Source organism: Oncorhynchus kisutch, linkage group LG30 (assembly GCF_002021735.2).
Source record: "Oncorhynchus kisutch isolate 150728-3 linkage group LG30, Okis_V2, whole genome shotgun sequence".
Taxonomy (NCBI): Eukaryota; Metazoa; Chordata; class Actinopteri; order Salmoniformes; family Salmonidae; genus Oncorhynchus; species Oncorhynchus kisutch.
The window spans coordinates 20,031,408-20,055,446 of record NC_034203.2 but is presented as its reverse complement, the minus strand read 5'-3'; the positions used below and the strand labels follow the sequence as shown (position 1 = coordinate 20,055,446).

The window sequence follows — 24,039 nt, the reverse complement described above, 5'->3', positions numbered from 1 at the left end:
GCATTTCACTAAGGTCTACCTGTTGAATTCAGCGCATGTGACAAATAACATTTGATTTATTCCAGGACTAGGCTTAGTCAAGGTCTGGGAAACCGGCCCTATGAAAGTCACTAATAAGCTAAGCCATTAAAAGGTGTTGTGTTTGACAGTTGACATTACCTAGAGACAATACTGGAGCCGTTGTAGAGATCACTAGCATAAGACAGGGTCGCCAATGGCCGCACAGAGTTGAAGCGTGTGAACTTTGAGAGACACTCCATGAAATCATCCAGTTGATTTAAGTTCCTGGTGTCATCTAAAACAAGACAAACGAATATTGAATCCAGAACACACTTAGAAAATGAATAATGTTTTAGTTGTTTATTATGGTATTTGTCCTCATGTCTTGGCAGGAACCTCAGAGCTGGTCATGGGTGCACCTCAGCCACGCTCAAGGTCCTAAACGATATCTTAACCGCCATCGATAAGAAACATTACTGTGCAGCCGTATTCATTGATCTGGCCAAGGCTTTCGACTCTGTCAATCACCATATCCTCATCGGCAGACTCGACAGCCTTGGTTTCTCAAATGATTGCCTCGCCTGGTTCACCAACTACTTCTCTGATAGAGTTCAGTGTGTCAAATCGGAGGGTCTGCTGTCCGGACCTCTGGCAGTCTCTATGGGGGTGCCACAGGGTTCAATTCTTGGACCGACTCTCTTCTCTGTATACATCAATGAGGTCGCTCTTGCTGCTGGTGAGTCCCTGATCCACCTCTACGCAGACGACACCATTCTGTATACTTCCGGCCCTTCTTTGGACACTGTGTTAACAACCCTCCAGGCAAGCTTCAATGCCATACAACTCTCCTTCCGTGGCCTCCAATTGCTCTTAAATACAAGTAAAACTAAATGCATGCTCTTCAACCGATCGCTACCTGCACCTACCCGCCTGTCCAACATCACTACTCTGGACGGCTCTGACTTAGAATACGTGGACAACTACAAATACTTAGGTGTCTGGTTAGACTGTAAACTCTCCTTCCAGACCCATATCAAACATCTCCAATCCAAAGTTAAATCTAGAATTGGCTTCCTATTTCGCAACAAAGCATCCTTCACTCATGCTGCCAAACATACCCTTGTAAAACTGACCATCCTACCAATCCTCGACTTTGGCGATGTCATTTACAAAATAGCCTCCAATACCCTACTCAACAAATTGGATGCAGTCTATCACAGTGCAATCCGTTTTATCACCAAAGCCCCATATACTACCCACCATTGCGACCTGTACGCTCTCGTTGGCTGGCCATCGCTTCATACTCGTCGCCAAACCCACTGGCTCCATGTCATCTACAAGACCCTGCTAGGTAAAGTCCCCCCTTATCTCAGCTCGCTGGTCACCATAGCATCTCCCACCTGTAGCACACGCTCCAGCAGGTATATCTCTCTAGTCACCCCCAAAACCAATTCTTTCTTTGGCCGCCTCTCCTTCCAGTTCTCTGCTGCCAATGACTGGAACGAACTACAAAAATCTCTGAAACTGGAAACACTTATCTCCCTCACTAGCTTTAAGCACCAACTGTCAGAGCAGCTCACAGATTACTGCACCTGTACATAGCCCACCTATAATTTAGCCCAAACAACTACCTCTTTCCCAACTGTATTTAATTTATTTATTTATTTTGCTCCTTTGCACCCCATTATTTTTTATTTCTACTTTGCACATTCTTCCATTGCAAAACTACCATTCCAGTATTTTACTTGCTATATTGTATTTACTTTGCCATCATGGCCTTTTTTGCCTTTACCTCCCTTCTCACCTCATTTGCTCACATTGTATATAGACTTGTTTATACTGCATTATTGACTGTATGTTTGTTTTTACTCCATGTGTAACTCTGTGTCGTTTTATCTGTCGAACTGCTTTGCTTTATCTTGGCCAGGTCGCAATTGTAAATGAGAACTTGTTCTCAACTTGCCTACCTGGTTAAATAAAGGTAAATAAATAAGCCTAAAATATGTTCTGCAAGATAATGTAGTTTAGTCAACTAAAAGTTGTTGTGGTCATTTGTGGGAGATGCTGTCAACCTTCTTCTTTTGGAATACAAGGACATGACTTCACCCACATATGGACCTCATTCCAGAAAAGCCCTTAAGTAGCGCTGTATAATCCAAATTCTACTGAAACCTAAAGGTTACCTGTTATCCGGGTCATCCGGTCAGAGAAGTAGCATTGCTCCAGATCTTCAAAGTGTGCTGTGAGCCTCTTTCTCCGAGAAGCCAGAGTGCTGTTGTACCATGTTTGTCTCTTCCCCTGACGGTCAAATAGAAGACTTAAAAATGACAAACATGAGACACTAAACACATACATTTGCAGATCGTGAACCTGAAACACCAAAATCAATGGTACTTTATGGCTGCGTTCCAATTTTACCACCCTTCTCCCAGTGTAAACTTGCACACTTTGTCGCATGGATTTAACAATGGTGGAAACTCTTGGGATGCAGCTTATGCCTCTAAGAAAATTACAGTGGGTCAGACTTACCTGTGAAGTTCCACCAAAACCTGGAGGTTGACTCACATACTCTGTAGAATCTATAAGACTACTGCAAAGACAAGACTTAGTTACAGTAAGATATATACAGTACCAGTCAAAACTTGGCACACCTACTCAGTCCAGGGTTTTTCTTTATTTTGACTATTTTCTACATTGTAGAATAATAGTGAAGACATCAAAACTCTGAAATAGCACATATGGAATCATGTGGTAACCAAAAAAAAGTTAAATAAAAAATATATTTTATATTTTTTTATTTCACGAGGTAGGCCAGTTGAGAACAAGTTCTCATTTACAACTGCGACCTGGCCAAGTTAACGCAAAGCAGTGCGACACAAACAACACGGAGTTACACATGGAATAAACAATATACAGTGTGTGCAAATGGCGTGAGGTGGTAAGGCAATAAATAGGCCAGAGTAGCGAAGTAATTACAATTTAGTAAATTAACACTGGAGTGATAGATGTGCAGATGATGATGTGCAAGTAGAAATACTGGTGTGCAAAAGAGCAAAAAGTAAATAAAAACAATATGGGGAAGAGGTCGGTAGATTGGATGGGCTATTTAGATGGGCTGTGTACATCTGCAGCGATCGGTTAGCTGATGTTTAAAGTTAGTACGGGAGATATAAGTCTCCAACTTAAGCGATTTTTGCATTTCGTTCCAGTCATTGACAGCAGTCAATGGAAGGAAAGGCGGCCAAAGGAAGTGTTGGCATTGGGGATGACCAGTGAGATATACCTGCTGGAGCGCATGCTACGGGTGGGTGTTATCGTGACCAGTGAGCTGAGATATGGCAGAGCTTTACCTAGCAAAGACTTACAGATATCCTTGAGCCAGTGGGTCTGGCGATGAGAGCATACAGGTCTCAGTGGTGGGTGGTATATGGGGCTTTGGTGACAAAACGGATGGCACTGTGATAGATTGCAACCAGTTTGCTGAGTAGAGTGTTGGAGGCTATTTTGTAAATGACATCGCCGAAGTCAAGGATCGGAGGATTGTCAGTTATGTTTGGGGTATGTTTGACGGCGTGAGTGAAGGATGCTTTGTTGCAAAATAGGAAGATGATTCTAGATTTAATTTTGGATTGGAGATGTTTAATGTGAGTCTGGAAGGAGAGTTTACAGTCTAGACACCAAGGTATTTGTAGTTGTCCACATAATCTAAGTAGGAACCATCCAGAGTAGTGATGCTACTTGGGAGGGCAGGTGCGGGCAGCGATCGGTTGAAAAGCATGTATTTAGTTTTACTAGCATTTAAGAGTAGTTGGAGGCCACAGAAAGAGAGTGTTGTATGTCATTGAAGCTCGTTCAGTGTCCAAAGAAAGGCCATATGTATACAGATCGGTGTCGTCTGCATAGAGGTGGATCAGGAAATCACCCGCAGCAAGAGCGACATCATTGATATATACACAGAGAAAAAAAAGAGTCGGCCCGAGAATTGAACCCCTGTGGTACCCCCATAGAGACTGCCAGACGCCCGGAAAACAGACCCTACGATTTGACACGCTGAACTCTAGCTGAGAAGTAGTTGGTAATCCAGGCGAGGCAGTGTTTCCTAGCCTCAGTGCAGTGGGCAGCTGGGAGGAGTTGCTCTTATTCTCCATGGACTTTACAGTGTACCAAAACTTTAGAGCTACAGGATGCACATTTCTGTTTGAAGCTAGCCTAGCTAGCCTTTGCTTCCTGACTGACTGTGTGTATTGGTTCCTGACTTCCCTTAAAAGTTGCATATCGCGGGAACTATTCGATGCCAATGCAGTCTGCCACAGGATGTATTTTGTGCTGGTCGAGGGCAGTCAGGTCTGGAGTGAACCAAGGGCTATATTTGTTCTTAGTTCTACATTTTTTGAAAGGGGCATGCTTATTTAAGATGGTGTGGAAATACTTTTAAAGACCATGCAACCTCTACCGACGGATTTAGGGTTGTACCTGGTGGGTTCCTTGATAATGTGTGTGAGATTGAGGGCATCTAGCTTAGATTGTAGGACGGTCGGGGTGTTAAGCATATCCCAGTTTAGGTCACCTAACAGAAAGAACTCTGAAGATAGATGGGGGGCAATCAATTCACATATGGTGTCCAGGGCACAGCTGTGAGCTGAGGGGGGGGGGGGGGGGGGGGGTCTATAACAGGTGGCAACCATGAGACTTATTTCTGGAAAGATTCATTTTTAAAATTAGAAGCTCGAACTGTTTGGGCATAGACCTGGAAAGTATGACAGAACTTTGCTGGCTCACTCTGCAGTAGATTGCAACTCCTCCCCCTTTGGCAGTTCTATCTTGACGGAAAATGTTGTAGTTGGGGATGGAAATCTCAGAATTGTTGGTGGCCTTCCTAAGCCAGAATTCAGACACGGCAAGGACATCAGAGTTGGCGGAGTGTGCTAAAGCAGTGAGTAAAACAAACTTAGGGAGGAGGCTTCTGATGTTAACATGCAGGGAGGTGGGCCTGGCACCAAGCTAGCTTCGGGGCTGGGCCGCTCGGTGGCAGCTAGCTGGCTGTGATGATCAGGGGTAATGGTCCAGGGCTTTACGGCAGGAAGCGGAGAAAGTGGAGAAAACAGTCCGATACTGGTAAGTATTATCCAGGCGAAAAGCGGCTGGTGTCTGTGCAAAAGGTAAAGGCCGCTAGCAGTGGCAAACAACTTAAGATTCCTGAGAGTAGCCACCCTTTGCTTTGAAGACAGCTTTGCACACTCTTGGCATTATCTCTACCAGCATCATGTGGTAGTCACCTGGAATTAACAGGTATGGATAGACCCCCCCTCAACTTGTTAAAAATAAATTTGTGGAATTTCTTTCCTTGTTAATGCATTTGAGCCAATCAGTGGTGACAAAGTAGGGGTGGTATACAGAAGAAAGCTCTATTTGGTAAAAGACCAAGTCCATATTATGGTAAAAACAGAGAAATGACAATCCATTATTACTTTAAGACATAAAGTCAGTCAATCTGAACTTTGGAAGTTTCTTCAAGTGCAGTCGCAAATTGCAGTTGAGAGTTAAGTTCCTTGGTGTTCACATCACCAACAAACTATCATGGTCCAAACATACCAAGACAGTTGTGAAGAGGGTACAACAAAACATTTTCCCCCTCAGGCGACTGAAAAGATTTGGCATGGGTCCCCAGATCCTCTAAAGTTTCGACAGCTGCACCATCGAGAGCATTCTGACCGGTTGCATTACGGCGTGCGAATAGCCCAGTACATCACTGGGGCCAAACTTCCTGCCATCCAGGACCTTGAGAATAGGCGGAGTCAGAGGAAAGCCCATAAAGTTGTCAGAGACTCCAGTCACCCAAGTTGTAGACTGTTTTCTCTGCTACAGCACGGCAAGCGGTACCGGAGCACCAACTCTAGGACCAAAAAAGGCTCCTCAAAAGCTTCTAACCCCACACCATAAGACTGCTGAACAATTAATAAAAGTGCCACCTGACAATTTACATTGATCCCCCCCTCCCTTATGTACACTGCTGCTACTCGCTGTTTATTATCTATGCATAGTCGCTTCACCTCCATGTACAAATTACCTCAACTAACCTGTACACCCGCACACTGACTAAGTATCTGTGCCCCCTGTATATTGCCTTATCTTTATTCTTATTGTGTTAGTTATATTATTACTTTTATTTTAGACTACCCGGTAAATATTTTTATAACTCTTCTTGAACTGCACTGTTGGTTAAGTAAGCATTTCATGGTAAAGTCTACACGTTGTAGTATTCGGCGCATATGACAACGTTTTATTAGATTTTTTATTTGAAAAACCATTAAGCTCTATGATGAAACTGGCTATCATGAAAGAAAGACCCACAGTTACCTCTGCTGCAGAGGATAAGTCCATTAGAGTTACCAGCCTCAGAAATTGCAGCCCAAAATAAATGCTTCACAGAGTTCAAGTAACCGACATCTAAACATCAACTGTTCAGAGGTGACTGCATGAATAAGGCCATCATGGTCGGATTGCTGCAAAGAAAACACTACTAAGAGGAGCTTGGGCCAAGAAACACGAGCAATGCTTGGGCCAAGAAACACGAGCAATGCTTGGGCCAAGAAACACGAGCAATGCTTGGGCCAAGAAACACGAGCAATGCTTGGGCCAAGAAACACGAGCAATGCTTGGGCCAAGAAACACGAGCAATGCTTGGGCCAAGAAACACGAGCAATGGACATTGAACTGATGGAAATCTGTCCTTGTATGATGAGTTTGAATTTTAAATTTTTGGTCCAAAATCTCAATGTGTGATTCCCACCGTGAGGCATGGAGGAGGTGTAATGGTGTGGGGGTGCTTTGCTGGTGACACTGATTTATTTAGAATTCAAGGCACACTTAACCAGCATGGCTACCACAGCATTCTGCAGCGATAAGCAATCCCATCTGGTTTACACCTAGTGGGACTATCATTTGTTTTTCAACAAGACAATGACCCAACACACCTCCAGGCTGTGTAAGGGATATTTGACCAAGACGGAGAGTGATGGAATGCTGCATCAGATGATCTGGCCTCCACAATCACCCAACCTCATTGAGTGTGCAAAGCTGTCATCAAGTCAAAGGGTGGCTACTTTGAAGAATCTAAAATCAAAACTACATTTTGGGTTACTATATGATTCTATATGTGTAATTTCATAGTTGATGTATTCACCATTTTTCTACAATGTAGAAAACTATAAAAAATAAAAGGAAAACCTTTGAATGAGTAGGTGTCCAAACTTTTGACCGGTACTATGAATATATACAGTTGAAGTCGGAAGTTTACATACACTTAGGTTTGTCATTAAAACTAGTTTTTCAATCACTCCACAATTTTTTTGTTAATTACCGTAATTTTATTTTTGTTACAAGACGTGTTTCGTTTAACAGCCTATTTTTGTTACAAGCCGTGTTTCGTTTAAAGGCGGTGTAAAGTTCATTTGTTTCAATGTACCGGTAGGCACCTGTGGCTTATAGACATGCATTTTGTACATAAATAAACTGCACATCTTTTTTTTTTTATTCAGTGGGTGCGGCTTATATTCAGGTGCGCTTAATAGTCCAGAAATTACGGTAACTATAGTTTTGGCAAGTCGGTTAGGACATCTACTTTGTGCATGATACAAGTCACTTTTCCAAAAATTGTTCACAGACAGATTATTTCACTTATAAATTCACTAAATCACAATTCCAGTGGGTCAGAAGTTAACATACACTAAGTTGACTGTGCCTTTAAACAGCTTGGAAAATTCCATTAAATGATGTCATGGCTTTAGAAGCTTCTGATAGGCTAATTGACATCATTAGAGTCAATTGGTGGTTTACCTGTGGATGTATTTCAAGGCCTACCTTCAAACTATGTGCCTCTTTGCTTGATATCATGGGAAAATCAAAAGAAATCAGCCAAGACCTCAGATTTTTTTTTTTTACACGTCCACAAGTCTGGTTCATCCTTGGGAGCAATTCCCAAATGCCTGAAGGTTCATCTGTACAAACAATAGTATGCAAGTATAAACACCATGGTACCACGCAGCCTTCATACCGCTCAGGAAGGAGACGCATTCTGTCTCCTAGAGATGAACGTACTTTGGTGCCAAAAGTGCAAATCAATGCCAGAACAGCAGCAAAGGACCTTGTGAAGATGCTGGAGGAAACAGGTACAAAATAATCTATATCCAGAGTAAAATGAGTCCTATATCGACATAAGCTGAAAGGCCACTCAGCAAGCAAGAAGCCACTGCTCCAAAACCACCATAAAAAAGACAGACTACAGATTGCAACTGCACATGGGGACAAAGATTTAACTTTTTGGAGAAATGTTCTCTCTTCTGATGAAACAAAAATATTACTGTTTGGCCATACTGACCATCGTTTTGTTTGGAGGAAAAAGGGGGAGGCTTGCAAGCCAAAGAACACCATCCCAACCGTGAAGCACAGGGGTGGCAGCATCATGTTGTGGGGGTTCTTTGCTGCAGGAGGGACTGGTGCACTTCACAAAATAGATGGCATCATGAAGGAGGAAAATGATGTGGATATATTGAAGCAACATCAAGACATCAGGCAGAAAGTTAAAGCTTGGTCACAAATGAGTCTTCCAAAGTTGTGGCAAAATGGCTTAAGGACAACAAAGTCAAGGTATTGGAGTGGCCAATCACAAAGCCCTGACCCCAATCCTATAGAAAATGTGTGGGCAGAACTGAAAAAGCATGTGCGAGCAAGGAGGCCTACAAACCTGACTCAGTTATACCAGCTCTGTCAGGAGGAATGAGCCAAAATTCACCCAACTTATTGTGGGAAGCTTGTGGAAGGCTACCCAAAATGTTTGACCCAAGTTAAACAATTTAAAGGCAATGCTACACTCAATTAGTATTTGGTATGTAAACTTCTGACCCACTGGGAATGTGATAAAAGAAATTAAAGTTGAAATAATATTATATTCTCTACTACTATTCTGACATTTCACATTGTTAAAATAAAGTGGTGATTCTAACTGAATTTTTACTAGGATTAAATGTCAGCAATTGTGAAGAACTGAGTTTAAATGTAACTGTGTCGGTCTCCTGTCAAACCTTAACTCTTTCACAACTTTTAAAGGATATTCATAGAAAGATGGATATATTCTGAGTCTGATATTTACTTTGTTCCCTTCACAAGACTAATTGAAGTATATGACATTTTGTTTTACCTGGGTGCAGGTGAGGGAGCCTCGAAATTAGGTACAGTGCTGTCCAAGTTACGATCCATGTCACTCACTGGCGAGTACAGTCCACTCATTTCCTAGAAAATGTACAATCTTTTTCGATTTAAAAACTCCAACAGACAGGCTTAACCTGCATAACTGTACATGAAAACAAAAAAAATACAGTGGAGTACATTTGTCAAATTCTGAGGTGGTTTCTGAGATGCTTTTTACTCCAGAACTAGCCTTAATCTGTGTCTAGGAAACTAGACCTCTGAATTCTAATCCATTTGAGGAGTACAGAAATGTTAAGATAGCTATCTATGTACATTATTTTACCTCAACACGTTTGATATCCTCCTCCAAAAAGTTTAGCTCCTTCTGCAACTGTTCCAGTTGCTGTTTGATAAAACACAATAACAAATGGTTATTTCCTCACAGATTAATACTGTACTTAAACATGGAAATATATTTAGATGCAATCCTAAACAGAGATGGGGTACACCTCTCTTTTATTTCTTCTTGCTTCTTTGAGGAATTCCATTAAGATCTGACGTTGAGCAGCTTGTGATTCCTATGGGAATAAACAGAGAGTTAATGGTCGATCAATCAAGGTATGACTATAAAGCCAATTTCTTTTAAATTATCTATGTGATATTGCTACATAGCCTAATCAGATAGACCACTACATTCTGAATTTCTATGAAACAGTTCGACAATTTTTACGAATGCGCCCCATAAAGACGCCTACACACAAATGAAAAGGAGCAGGCTACAATGATCAACCATCGGGTAGGCTATTGTTTTATATGAATGGAGTTGTAGACATTGGTTGAGTAGCGCAGCATAATAGCCTCAATTAGCCTTGCTTCTTTACAACAATTTGATGCAGTCAAGATAGGTACTATATAAGATGATTTGATAGATAACCTATGGTAGCAACACGCTTGTTAGACAAACATGAGTTGGTTTTGTTGTTTTCTCGCTCCGTGCTACACACAGACTGTCACACACACCGGCCCCTGATCCTCTCTCACCGGCAGCGGCTCATGTCGCAAGAGCAGATCTCCATGGAAGTTTTTAAAAAACAGTTCCCCTTAATTAACACACATGTATTTCAGATATCTGAAAAATTATCATGAAATTATTTGATAACTGATATTTTAAATGACCATTAATATGATTCATTTTATGTTAAGAATAAACAAGTGTATATTTGACTGGCTGAAAAAAAACGGCATAGGGATTGACAAGGGGTTGTTAAGGTTAATGTGGTATAGCTTCAGTGAGGTTAAGGTAAGGGTTAGGGTAAAGCATACAGGTTCACATTCGGTTAGGGTAAAGCCGACCGACTTCATTCTTTTTATAACTGGTTAAATATGCACTGCCTAAACAAAATATACATACCGCTTCCAGCTGTTTCTTTTTCTGTACAAGGAGTCCCAGCATCAAGTTGACATTAGCAAGATCTAGGTTCTCTTGGTCTGTGCCCAGGACATCTTGGAACACTTGCCATCTTGACCCATTCTAAAACATGAGAAATACACAATGAAATATGTACATACTTTTGGTAAATTAAGTTAACTGTTGGGTTCCTTCACTATTACCTTAAAGAGCGGTTTCCTAGACACAGACTACGCCTAGTCCTGGACTTCACGCCTTGATTTTTTTTACTGTATAATAGAAAAGGCTACTGCAGAAAACAGCTGATTGGCTAATTTCCAAAGGCCTACCTATGATTGGGCAGGAGGAATGTAGTAAGGAATAGAAATGCATACTGATCTGCATTTTCAATGTGGCAGTAAGGGGAAAACACACTAGACTAGCGTTTCCCAAACTCAGTCCTCATGACCCCAAGGGATGTACGTTTTGGTTTTTGGCCCTAACACTACAGTTGATTCAAATTATCAAAGCTTGATGATTAGTTGATTATTTGAATCAGCTGGTTTTTGCTTGGGCAAAAACACTCAAATGTGAATCCCTTGGGGTCCAGAGGACAGAGTTTGGGAAACCCTGCACTAGGCCTATATGAAACCATCTTTAGCCTACTCTTCAAACCACTTTATACACATCATACTCTCCCTCACACACACACACACACACACACACAGACACTTTTTCTCACTCACACATACACCCCCCCTCCCAAAGGTTAGGCACCAAACAGAATTTAAGGAACACCAGAAAAATAGATTTGGTTATTCAGATATAGCTTATAATTACATTGAGTAGGCATATGCATCCTACCTTTGAAGCATCTCTTTGAGTAGGTTATTTTTCCTGTGCCATCCAAATTTGTGCATAGCCAAGGTTGTACGCTAGCTAGCCAGCCAGCAAGGTAACATGACTAAACAAGGTAGTTTGTAATTAAACCAAAAACTGTCCCGCAAGTAGTTTAAAACAGCCCGCGACATGATTTATAAAATTATATAAAATGTGCCTCAATTCAAGGTAGAGAGGAGATGGTAGCTCCGGTAATATGGTTCGGGCTAGAAACTTGGTTTTCAGTGATGTAAAGACGTAAGTATTACTGCCACTGTGCTCAGAGATCTCTATATAACGACAAGCTTAGGTCCAAAATAAGTCCATAGAAACGCACAGGGCTTATTTTTGACAGATGTTGGCGTGTGAAACCTCTCGCTTTGCCTCTTCCTTTCTGCTGCAATGCTTTTCCCCAGCAAAGCCTAGTCAGACTGGCCTGCAGGTTCTTACAGGTAAATGCGTGCTGCCCCAAAAATTAAACAAATGTAACAGAAACCCCATCGGTGTCTGTAGACCTCAGCTCACCATCACAGGTATATAACATTTTAAAAACAGATGTGGATGCGCAGAAAGAACAGACGGCGAGAAGCAGCTGAGTAGACTAATGGCTGGTTAGGGGATGCAGCTGGCTGCTCACAGCTGTCACACGTGATATTGGATGAAGCACTCATTCTGATGACATATCTGACAGCACACTGAACTCTGATATCCTATTTGTAGGACACGTAGGGATGCATTCTGTGCTCACACATTCATTTCGATATGGGCACTTTTTGTCAGACACCCCTCCAAATGTTGTTTTACAGATCTACATGATTCACCTGGACGACCTATTTTGAGATCAAAATGGCAAATATATCTGAAAAGAGACGAGTTTGAAAAAGCTTTTTAGTCCCAGAGATGCAAAGGAGATTCTCCATTGAGCTTGATTTTTAGTCCAAGACTAGGCTTAATCTGTGTCTGGAAAACCAGACCACAATTTTGTCGTCTGCATTATGTTCTCATGTTGTAATATTTGACCAAGGTCTGGTTTCCATTGCAAGTGTGTGTGTGTGACCTGATTTGCTGAAGCACTTACCGGATGGTCCATCTTCAGGCGTTTTTCATCTGATCTCTGTTTTTGTTTGAGAATAAGTTCATTCACTGTATCAAATCAAAACAAGAGTTAGTATTACTATTGAGGAGTGATTAGAAAGGAACAAAACTTTTTTACCAGAGCCCATACAAAAGTACTGCACTAAATAGGAAATAGGTTGCCATTTGGGACAAAACCTGTGACAAGGCTGTAGAGAAGCTACAGTTGAAGTCGGAAGTTTACATAAACATTAGCCAAATACATTTAAACTCAGTTTCATAATTCCTGACATTTAATCCTAGTAAAAAGTCCCTGTCTTAGGTCAATTAGGATCACCACTTTATTTAATAAGGTGAAATGTCAGAATAATAGTAGAGAGAAAAATTTATTTCAGCTATTATTTCTTTCTTTCATCACAATCCCAGTGGGTCAGAAGTTTACAGTGCCTTGCGAAAGTATTCGGCCCCCTTGAACTTTGCGACCTTTTGCCACATTTCAGGCTTCAAACATAAAGATATAAAACTGTATTTTTTTGTGAAGAATCAACAACAAGTGGGACACAATCATGAAGTGGAACGACATTTATTGGATACTTCAAACTTTTTTAACAAATCAAAAACTGAAAAATTGGGCGCGCAAAATTATTCAGCCCCCTTAAGTTAATACTTTGTAGCGCCACCTTTTGCTGCGATTACAGCTGTAAGTCGCTTGGGGTGTCTCTATCAGTTTTGCACATCGAGAGACTGACATTTTTCCCATTCCTCCTTGCAAAACAGCTCGAGCTCAGTGAGGTTGGATGGAGAGCATTTCTGAACAGCAGTTTTCAGTTCATTCCACAGATTCTCGATTGGATTCAGGTCTGGACTTTGACTTGGCCATTCTAACACCTGGATATGTTTATTTTTGAACCATTCCATTGTAGATTTTGCTTTATGTTTTGGATCATTGTCTTGTTGGAAGACAAATCTCCGTCCCAGTCTCAGGTCTTTTGCAGACTCCATCAGGTTCTCTTCCAGAATGGTCCTGTATTTGGCTCCATCCATCTTCCCATCAACTTTAACCATCTTCCCTGTCCCTGCTGAAGAAAAGCAGGCCCAAACCATGATGCTGCCACCACCATGTTTGACAGTGGGGATGATGTGTTCAGGGTGATGAGCTGTGTTGCTTTTACGCCAAACATAACTTTTTGCATTGTTGCCAAAAAGTTCAATTTTGGTTTCATCTGACCAGAGCACCTTCTTCCACATGTTTGGTGTGGCTCCCAGGCTTTTGGCAAACTTTAAACAACACTTTTTATGGATATCTTTAAGAAATGGCTTTCTTCTTGCCACTCTTCCATAAAGGCCAGATTTGTGCAATATACGACTGATTGTTGTCCTATGGACAGTCTCCCACCTCAGCTGTAGATCTCTGCAGTTCATCCAGAGTGATCATGGGCCTCTTGGCTGCATCTCTGATCAGTCTTCTCCTTGTATGAGCTGAAAGTTTAGAGGGACGGCCAGGTCTTGGTAGATTTGCAGTGGTCTGATACTCCTTCCATTTCAATATTATCGCTTGCACAGTGCTCCTTGGGATGTTTAAAGCTTGGGAAATCTTTTTGTATCCAAATCCGGCTTTAAACTTCTTCACAACAGTATCTCGGACCTGCCTGGTGTGTTCCTTGTTCTTCATGATGCTCTCTGCGCTTTTAACGGACCTCTGAGACTATCACAGTGCAGGTGCATTTATACGGAGACTTGATTACACACAGGTGGATTGTATTTATCATCATTAGTCATTTAGGTCAACATTGGATCATTCAGAGATCCTCACTGAACTTCTGGAGAGAGTTTGCTGCACTGAAAGTAAAGGGGCTGAATAATTTTGCACGCCCAATTTTTCAGTTTTTGATTTGTTAAAAAAGTTTGAAATATCCAATAAATGTCATTCCACTTCATGATTGTGTCCCACTTGTTGTTGATTCTTCACAAAAAAATACAGTTTTATATATTTTTGTTTGAAGCCTGAAATGTGGCAAAAGGTCGCAAAGTTCAAGGGGGCCGAATACTTTCGCAAGGCACTGTACATACACTCAATTCGTATTTGGTAGAATTGCCTTTAAATAGCTTAACTTGGGTCAAACATTTCAGGTAGCCTTCCACAAGCTTCCCACAATAAGTTGGGTAAAATTTTGTCTCAGTCCTCGTGACAGAGCTGGTGTAACTGAGTCAGGTTTGTAGGCCTCCTTGCTCGCACACACTTTTTCAGTTCTGCCCACACATTTTCTACAGGATTGAGATCAGGGCTTTGTGATGGCCACTCCAATACCTTGACTTTGTTGTCCTTAAGACATTTTGGCACAACTTCGGAAGGACGCTTGGGGTCATTGTCCATTTGGAAGACCCATTTGCGACCAAGCTTTAACTTCCTGCTGATTGATTGATGTTGCTTCAATATATCCACATAATTTTCCTCCTTCATGATGCCATCTATTTTGTGAAGGGCACCCGTCCCTCCTGCAGCAAAGCACCCCCACAACATGATGCTGCCACCCCCGGGCTTCACGGTTGGGACGGTGTTCTTCAGCTTGCAAGCCTCACCTTTTTCCCTCCAAACATAACGATGGTCATTATGGCCAAACAGTAATATTTTTGTTTCATCAGACCAGAGGACATTTCACCGAAAAGTACGATCTTTGTCCCCATGCGCAGTTGCAATCTGTAGTCTGGCCTTTTATGGCGGTTTTGGGGCAGTGGCTTCTTCCTTGCTAAGCGACCTTTCAGGTTATGTCGATATAGGACTCGTTTTACTGTGGATATCGGTACTTTAGTACCGGTTTCCTCCAGCATCTTCACAAGTTCCTTTGCTGTTGTTCTGGGATTGATTTGCACTTTTGGCACCAAACATTCATCTCTAGGAGACAGAACGTGTCTCCTTCCTGAGTGGTATGAGGGCTGCGTGGTCCCATGGTGTTTATACTTGCATACTATTGTTTGTACAGATGAACATGGTGCCTTCAGGCATTTGGAAATTGCTCCCAAGAATGAACCAGACTTGTGAAGGTCTACAATTTATTTTCCGAGGTCTTGGTTGATTTCTTTGGATTTTCCCATGATGTCAAGAAAAGAGGCACAGAGTTTGAAGGTAGGCCTTGAAATACATCCACAGGTACACCTCCAATTGACTCAAATGATGTCAATTAGTCTATCAGAAGCTTCTAAAGCCATGACATAATTTTCTGGAATTGTCCAAGCTGTTTAAAGGCACAGTCAACAGTGTATGTAAACTTCTGACCCACTGGCATTATGATACAGTGAATTATAAGTGAAATAATCTGTAAACAATTGTTGGAAAAAAATACTTGTGTCATGCACAAAGTAGATGTCCTAACCGACTTGCCAAAACTATTGTTTGTTAACAAGAAATTTGTGGAGTGGTTGAAAAACAAGTTAATGACTCCAACCTAAGTATATGTAAACTTCAGACTTCAACTGTAGCTACCACAGATAAGTAATGCACCCATATACCTATCTAAGAAATTGTTTGTTAAGAGACAAACCTACCAAGAAAATTTGGATAGAGCTGATCCACATTGTCAATGATGTAGTTACATTTTGGGCACCTATTGCTGTCCTCCAAACTCTGGCGAATGCACTTGTAGCTGAACCCAGAAATAGAATGGGGTATGTTAGTTCAAGAAAACAAGCATAGGAAAAAATGAATTGTGCATTGGTGGGCGATACAAAAGGAATTAGAGGTAGCTAATATGGAACGGTGCTATAGGAATTAGATGAAAGTAACGTTACTATAGCATAGCCAATGCAATCATGTTTGCTTACCAGAAACTGTGTCCACATTTTGTCATATGTGCCTCCTCAATCATTTCAAAACAGATTGGGCTGAAAAGGAAATGTTATGCAACAACATTAACTTTACTTTGACAGTGTTCAGATATGGAAACATCAGTGAGTCTAGTTAAATGACAACGTTAAGTAACTCTGGCTAACCAACTGCCAAATGGACATTGTAAACAAGAATGCACTCCAAAGTTGAACTATCTAACACCTAGTCACCAAGCTAGTTACGGCAGTTAGCGAAAAGTTAGCCAAGTAGTTAGCAAGCTAAGTTAGCATTTTGCAGGAAAACTTACCACACAAAATCGTTGCTTTTATCTTCGTAGGAATTCAAGAGACCATTGTAGAGAGGTGCTTGGTGGAGAGGACGTTTTCTGCTGGTGCCAGAGGAGGATGAACTGGATCTGCTTAGTGGGGCTAAGCTTCTTGGAGACTGTACAGCCACTCCAGGTACAAGCAACCCCTCGCCAGCTGTTGCCAGAGTCCGCGAGGGCACAACATTTGGAGAATTGTTCACATTCGCACTATCGTTGCCGCCTAACGTTACGCTGGTAGCACCGTTAGCATTGGTAGTGCCACCGGTACTGCTGCTACTTCCAGGCCCAGGACCCGCTCCACCGCTAGTTTGCGGTTGACGGTTGCTTGACATAATTCAAGCCCGATGCTCAACTCTTCCAAGGCCAAAGCTTGTTGTAGTTCACCGCATCCGTGCTGAGCTATTGGCTAGCTAATGTTAGCTTACCAGCTAATGGCAATGCGCTAGCTAAGATAAAACAACAATGTACGAACACATAAAAGCTTGCTTTTAGCTAGATTGCTTCTTTAGGTGAAATTGTAGGCTTTTGTCAACAAGTCGATCATAACAACGTTGCAAGAATAATAAAATCTTCAGCGCAAAGTCTGTCTACGTTTTGGGAATTAGAAACCAATCTCTCGAATCTATCTTCGCTTACCCAAACGAAATTACTAGCAAAAATGTATTACTCCCCCCTACTGCACCGGAGTCGTAACTAAATCCTATGCCTGCACTGAATGAACGCACCCACACCAATACAATTGTAGATGCAACAAAACGTTGAAAATCATTTATATCAGGTTTGGTTGTGTTTTGTAGAGTAGTTTGACTTCTGAATGTTTTATATACAGTACCAGTCAACAATATGGACACATCTACTAATTCGAGGGTTTTTCTTCATTTTGTCTATTTTCTACAATGTAGAATAATAGTGAAGACATCAAAACTATGAAATAACACCAACAAATTGTTAAACAAATCAAAATATATTTTGGATTTTAGATTCTTCAAAGTAGCCATCCTTTGCCTTGATGACAGCTTTGCGCACTCTTGGCATTCTCTCAACCAGCTTCATGAGGTAGTCAACTGGAATTAATTTCAATTAACAGTTATGCCTTGTTAAAAGTTAATTTGTGGAATTACTTTCCTTCTTAATGCATTTGAGCCAATCAATTGTGTTGTGACAAGGTAGGGGTGGTATACAGAATATAGCCCTATTTGGTAAAAGATCAAGTCTACATTATGGCAAGAACAGCTCAAATCAACAAAGAGAAGTCCATCATCATTACTTTAAGACATGAATGTCAATTAATCCGGAACATTTCAAGAACTTTAAACATTTCTTCTAGTGCAGTCGCAAAAACCATCAAGCGCTATGATCAAGCTGGTTCTCATGAGGACCTCCACAGGAAAGAAAGATCGAGAGTTACCGCTGCTGCAAAGGATAAGTTCATTAGAGTTAACTGCACCTCAGATTGCAGCCCAAATAAATGCTTCACAGAGTTCAAGAAACAGACACATCTCAACATCAACTGTTCAGAGGAGACTGCGTGAATCAGGGCACTACTCAAGGACACCGATAATTAGAAGAGACTTGCTTGGGCCAAGAAATAGGAGCAATGGACTTAGTCCAAATTTGAGATTTTTGGTTCCAACCGCCATGTCTTTGTGAGACACAGAGTCGATGAAAGGATGATCTCAGCATCTGTGGTTCCCACCGTGAAGCATGGAGGAGGAGGTGTGATGGTGCTTTGCTGGTGACAATGTCAGTGATTTATTTAGAATTCAAGGCACACTTAACCAGCATGGCTACCACAGCATTCTGCAGCGATACACCATCCCATCTGGTTTGCGCTTAGTGGGACTATCATTTGTTTTTCAACAGGACGATGACCCAACACACCTCCAGGCAGTGTAAGGGCTATTTGAACAAGAAGTAGAGTGATGGAGTGCTGTATCAGATGACCTGGCCTCCACAATCAACCAACATCAACCAAATTGAGATTGTTTTGGATGAGTTGGACCGCAGAGTGAAGGAAAAGCAGCCAACAAGTGCTCAGCATGTGTGGGAACTCCTTCAAGACTGTTGGAAAAGCATTCCAGGTGAAGCTGGTTGAGAGAATTCCAAGAGTGTGCAAAGCTGTCATCAAGGCAAAGGGTGTCTACTTTAGAGAATCTAAAATCTATTTTGATTTGTTTATCACTACATGATTCTACATGTGTTATTTCATAGTTTTGATGTCTTCACCATTATTCTACAATGTAGAAAATAGTAAAACTAGAAGAAAAAAAACTTTTGACTGGTACTGTATGTATATAATAACATTTCCCCCAAAATTCAGGCTATAAAAATATGCAAAGGATAGATATTGACAGATATGTTTTTGTATGAAAGTAACCTGGGCAAGTTGTGGTGTTGGTAATGGTGACCATGCCGGCCTCATGAAGTTCTGACAGCACACAGCAGAGGGCATGATCACCTCTGCCACACTCCTCACCAAGGCTCATTCAAGTGGCAAGTAAACCAGGCTGTCTAGTCAAGCTTTACAAAATGTATTTATGTATTCATATATTTTCTTACACATAAATATACATTGGATTACCTGTTTTTTTCCCCCCATATCTACCCTACCTCAGTCAAATTGGAATATTAGGTGTGCATGTAGGTCTGCACAGCATTCACAGCAAATAATTTCCACAATGTTTTCACTTGTGGAACAGATTTATGAATCTTGTGTCCTTCTTTCTTCCATAATTCACATGTGAAACACAACTGAGACAGTACAACTCTCTTTTAGTAGACAATTTTCAATTACAACATACAGACAGAAAGGATTCACTACTCACACAACAAAAAGTAGCCTATACCTGCTATACATTTCTTTCCCTAAAGAAATACTGTTGATTTGAATGGGGGTTTTTGTAATTTGTTTTCACGGTGTTCTACAGTTTGCGAAACAACATTAGAATTTGACTAAGTAAATGACCTATTAAGTTACATTTGCCTTCAAACAATTGTGGGCCCCCTCTTACATTTTCTACCAAGTGTGTTTTCTCCCCTCCCTCTCTCCATTTATCCGGCACATCAGGTTTTCCCCATTCTGTTTCTGGTCACTCAGATTGTGGTATAGGGTTGGGGTTGGGGTTGGGCAGGCTCAAATGAAGGATAATCTCCTAGAGGTCCTTTGCAGTGGGGGGTGAGGCACGGGAGCAGCCATTCACTTTTTTTTCGACAGTTGCAGCAGGATCTCAAAGCACTTCGATAAAAAAGATGAATGTTTTGCAGACAGATCCTTAGGCTGGTTGCGGAATTCTTGCCTCCCACTGTTAGGAACCTTTTTACCCATTAAGGGGCCCCTGCACAAAATGCCAGTTGCTTTAAGCTGGGCTGTTTGCAAATTGAGCCTGACAAAAATAGTGGGGGTGAGAAAATGGGTGCGTTTAGACATATATAACATCTGCAATTCTACATTTGATCAAAAAAGAGGTATGATGTCTAGTAAGTTAGAAACATGAGTGATACCGTCCAAATTATATTACTGTGAGCTCTGTGAGACAGGAACACCTGTACAGTAATAATACAAAAATAGAATTGAATAATGAAAATGCTAAATAGTATTTTACCAATAGTCTTTGTTGCATTTTGTCACCCTAGTGTTTAGCTCACTGTAACAACGTGAGCTGGTTCAAATCTAAAGACGCACCCTCACGTGATATTGGTGTTAGAGGTGGGGTAGATAATTGTGATCAGGCCACGATTAGAAGAGGCATGGCGAGATGGTTCAGGGACTTCCTATAGCAGTCCTGTGGTGTCATTCCTTTAAGATTGATAGTAAAGTGGACAAGAAGAAGAGCACCCGCAAATTCAGCCGCACACAATGGCAGTGAACAAAAATGAAGGAAACAAGTTAAGGGGCAAATGTACATTTGGGACAGATTTAATGAGATTTACCTGTCTGTTTTTGTAGTTGAACATCCTATCATATTCTAATAATATTTTTTTGTCCAAAGGCAAAGTCATCAGCACAGTTTACTTTAGAGAGGCTTCCACATAGGATGATGCATATGTTTCTCATAAAAGTTATAGCCCATCTTAGTTTTACTGTGGTGAGAAGATAATTTAGTTTAAATGATGGATATGTTGTTCATCATGCAAGCTATAACGAAATGCAATAGGTAATTGCAATTAGAGTTGATTTGACAAATTAATATTATTTTTTATTTGATGTCTTAATGCTGTTAAAAGCTCAGGTTACTGATGTAGCAAGAGGTTTTCAAGCATCCCCAAGATTAAATTCTATACTGGTTAGCTCCAGGGTATGGTCAAGTGGATTGAAAAAGAATAAGAAACAATGGGCAATTTTCAATGAATTCATTAAATTTCAATTCAGAAACTGAACTGAATTGACCACAACACTGATGAGTTCAGTTAGCAGGTTCGTCAAATGATAAAGCACTAGTGCTACCAAGCATGAGCACCCTAGTTTTTTACCATACCAATCTGACCCATACATAACCATTTAGGCTACGGAGGAACCTGCACATATGGCATGCTCGTTTTTATTCCAATTAATTAAATAAATATGTTTATCATTTTTCATGTGTCAAACAGATGTGTGTGAGAGAGTGGTGTTCGTATGGTGTGAGGCTCAGCCAGAATCACTGTTCAATGGCTGTGGTGGGGCACTAGACTGGCTATTCATAAAAGTGCCTGAAAAATACAGTTAAGGAGTATGGACAGTGCACACAACTCGACGTCGATGGTGAAGAGTGACTGCCTTGGATAGAGAGGTTTCCTTTCTTTACTAATGTGTGTAGTAGGGGCAGGGTTAGTGATGTCAGTCTGAGAGTAATAGATAAAACGTTTCAGCGCATTGGTTTGATCTTCTGAATAGGCTATGGAGGAGAGCGAGACTGGCGGTTCATCAGCGCAGAAAATATATCCACAATTTCAAATGGGCATACAAGAGGACTTTACGCGCGCTTGAAGGTGATTTAATGAACTTTTTTTTTATTTGGAGTCTCTCTCAACAGGACCAGCAGAGCATTTCGTCTGATTCCCATTGATTTGCTCTTGCTTCTTGTCTCATACCTTGCTGTTACTTTTTTAACCAAATGCAGGGAAAGGAAATAGCAAATAAATAACAATAGACAATAGTTGATGGTTAGGTTACTTATATTTCTGCCATTGTGTAGCCTATGACTGCATTTAAGGTTTATCTTTCAATAAAGCTTACCTTTACTTTATGTGACTTCATAGTATAGTCCTTGAATGAGAAATATTGGCTTAAAAACTAAAAACCTCAGCCAGCTTGTTCATTGTTTTGGTCACCCCTGCATCCTTCTCACAGGGTGAATTTTAAGTTAACAACAACGGGCACTATCGAAAATAGCGCACAAGGAGGAGATTGGTGACAAGACCTGAAGGCAAGACATGAACTAACCTTTATTTTGCGCGGAATGGATGAAAACACTGAAATCATCACGTGAATGATCCTATATTTAAAATAATAAAAAGAGAAATCCAACCAGGGACAATAGTCTTCCAACTGAATTCTATGGACAAGCAGATCGACTGAAAGTAACCATATTGCACAATTTCATTCCAAATTCCAAATTGATGCTGCAAAATACAGTAGCCTGATGACAATACTTTCATCCTATTCAAACAGGCGGTATTGTGGTAGGTTGCTCTGACCGTCACTTTCCCTAAAACGTGTCCAGTTCACAGTGCAGCAGGTTTTAAAGGCGAGTTGATGTGATGCGTGCAGTGGAGGCTAGATGAGAGGCAAGTTGTAGTTTTGTTTAGACCGGCGAAATAGCCAGAAGCTTTTACAAACTAAATATACATTGAACCTCCATATGCAACAGCCTGAAGATTTTGCACTCAGTCAATGAAACATACTGCTACAGTTCTCTATTTGAGTGCACTGACAGGCTTCTATTTAGCTACTTTTTGAAGTCTGGAAGGAAAACTGCCATCTTGATGAAAGTATGCATGACACACCTGCCTTGTAAACACATGTGAATTAAATTGATGAATGCATAACTGGCATTGACTGCATTGCACTAAATAGACCAGTCCAAACAAAAATAGGCAATTGCTTTTGCAAAAAATAGGATACCTGTTAAAAAAATGGAATCCTTGGATTTATTATAATACTATTAGTTGAGAAATACACAGTTACCCACTTATCACTAGTTTATGTAATGGGGAATAGGGGGTTTAATCACATCTGATTGTGCTGCTGTATTCAATTTTATATCGAAGAAGGCAGGGTTCCAGAACTGAAAACATTCCAAAACAACAATTCCAAATCTAAACTCCAAAATGTTGCTTGTTAGACTACTGGCTGTTGTCCTCATAATGATCAACACATGGCTGCTAAACTCTGCTCAATCAGATCATATCCGAAGATACAAACGCGCAATGGCTCAGAGAGCTGACAGTGAACTGGCTCACTTAGCAAGTGAACAGTGCAGGTCCACCAGACAACTGAGACAAGCAGCATACTCAGCATCAGTTCCACATCTCCCTCCAGTGGCTCACCCAAGGAGATACACCACAAGGCAAAGTGGTCTCTATCATATAACTCATCTTGAGGAGTCCTCCTGTTCAGGTGGGTGCAATTCTGATGCTAATTCTAACCCGGGACTGGATAGTGCCTCTCATTGGGGCAAAGGTGAGAAGAAGGTTAGTCGGGGAAACTCAGAGGCAGTGATACCCATAGACAAGGAGGAGAGACGTGTTAAGATTCTAGGGATGGTCAGTTCTCCTCACCCCAACTTCAACAGAAAGCCTCCCAGTGAGGCTGATGTGACAGCGGACTCAAGTAGTGACAATGACAAACCAGAGGTTGATGGTGGGCGCTCTGAGGGCCCACACAAGCAGCTGCTGCTCAAGAAGCAGCAGAGAGTTCTGACTGGAAGGGTCCGCCGTACCCTTACAGTCTCAGATGGTGAAGACAGTTGGGCAGCTTTCCCTGAGAGCGTAGTAAAGTCCCGCAGGATATTCTCTACATTTCGGCAGCACAGTGACTATTCTGCTGAGATTGAGGACTACCCTGTGGAGCAGGAGGGACCACCTAGCCGCCCCAGCATGTTGTGGGGTGCCCAGATTCCAGACGTCCCCCCTAAGTGGATGTCTGCTTTGTACTTTAGTGGACAGAAGGAACAACTGAGGGTCAATCCAGCAGCTGGCATTGAGCTTCCTCGGGCTAAGTTCAGTGTTGAACTGTGGGTCAACCCAGAGGGTGGGCAGACTAACCCAGCCATCATAGCAGGTGAGTGAAATTCCAAAACCTCTCTCCATCATTGTTTAAGTGTTAAGTGTTAAAAATATCAAATTCAGTATATAGACCACAAATGGCATGGTTGGGAAAAT

At 41.4% G+C, this 24,039-nt stretch overlaps 2 protein-coding genes across 6 annotated transcripts in view; one reads left to right on the top strand and one right to left on the bottom strand.

Moving 5' to 3' along the window:
- LOC109874805 (E3 ubiquitin-protein ligase COP1) overlaps positions 1-17,345 on the bottom strand; it is a 35,495-nt gene extending 18,150 nt beyond the window's left edge. Inside the window, exons 1-11 of one of the 5 annotated variants that reach the window (XM_020466804.2) lie at positions 16,657-17,345; positions 16,346-16,405; positions 16,070-16,167; positions 12,531-12,595; positions 10,598-10,717; positions 9,696-9,764; positions 9,530-9,589; positions 9,197-9,288; positions 2,530-2,590; positions 2,184-2,298; positions 160-295 (exon numbers count right to left, since the gene is read on the bottom strand). In XM_020466804.2, the coding sequence (XP_020322393.1) occupies positions 160-295; positions 2,184-2,298; positions 2,530-2,590; positions 9,197-9,288; positions 9,530-9,589; positions 9,696-9,764; positions 10,598-10,717; positions 12,531-12,595; positions 16,070-16,167; positions 16,346-16,405; positions 16,657-17,009 (1,229 nt within the window). In that variant the 5' untranslated portion in view covers positions 17,010-17,345. Of the gene's footprint in view, positions 1-159; positions 296-2,183; positions 2,591-9,196; positions 9,289-9,529; positions 9,590-9,695; positions 9,765-10,597; positions 10,718-12,530; positions 12,596-16,069; positions 16,168-16,345; positions 16,406-16,656 lie in introns of all 5 variants that reach the window. The other 4 variants (XM_020466807.2, XM_020466805.2, XM_020466806.2 and 1 more) reach the window with 4 other exon arrangements.
- Positions 17,346-23,085: 5,740 nt separating this feature from the next.
- Positions 23,086-24,039, top strand: part of LOC109875453 (pappalysin-2) — an 85,996-nt gene continuing 85,042 nt past the window's right edge. Inside the window, exons 1-2 of the mRNA XM_020467792.2 lie at positions 23,086-23,125; positions 23,276-23,938. Of these exons, the coding sequence (XP_020323381.1) occupies positions 23,086-23,125; positions 23,276-23,938 (703 nt within the window). The remainder of the gene's footprint in view (positions 23,126-23,275; positions 23,939-24,039) is intronic.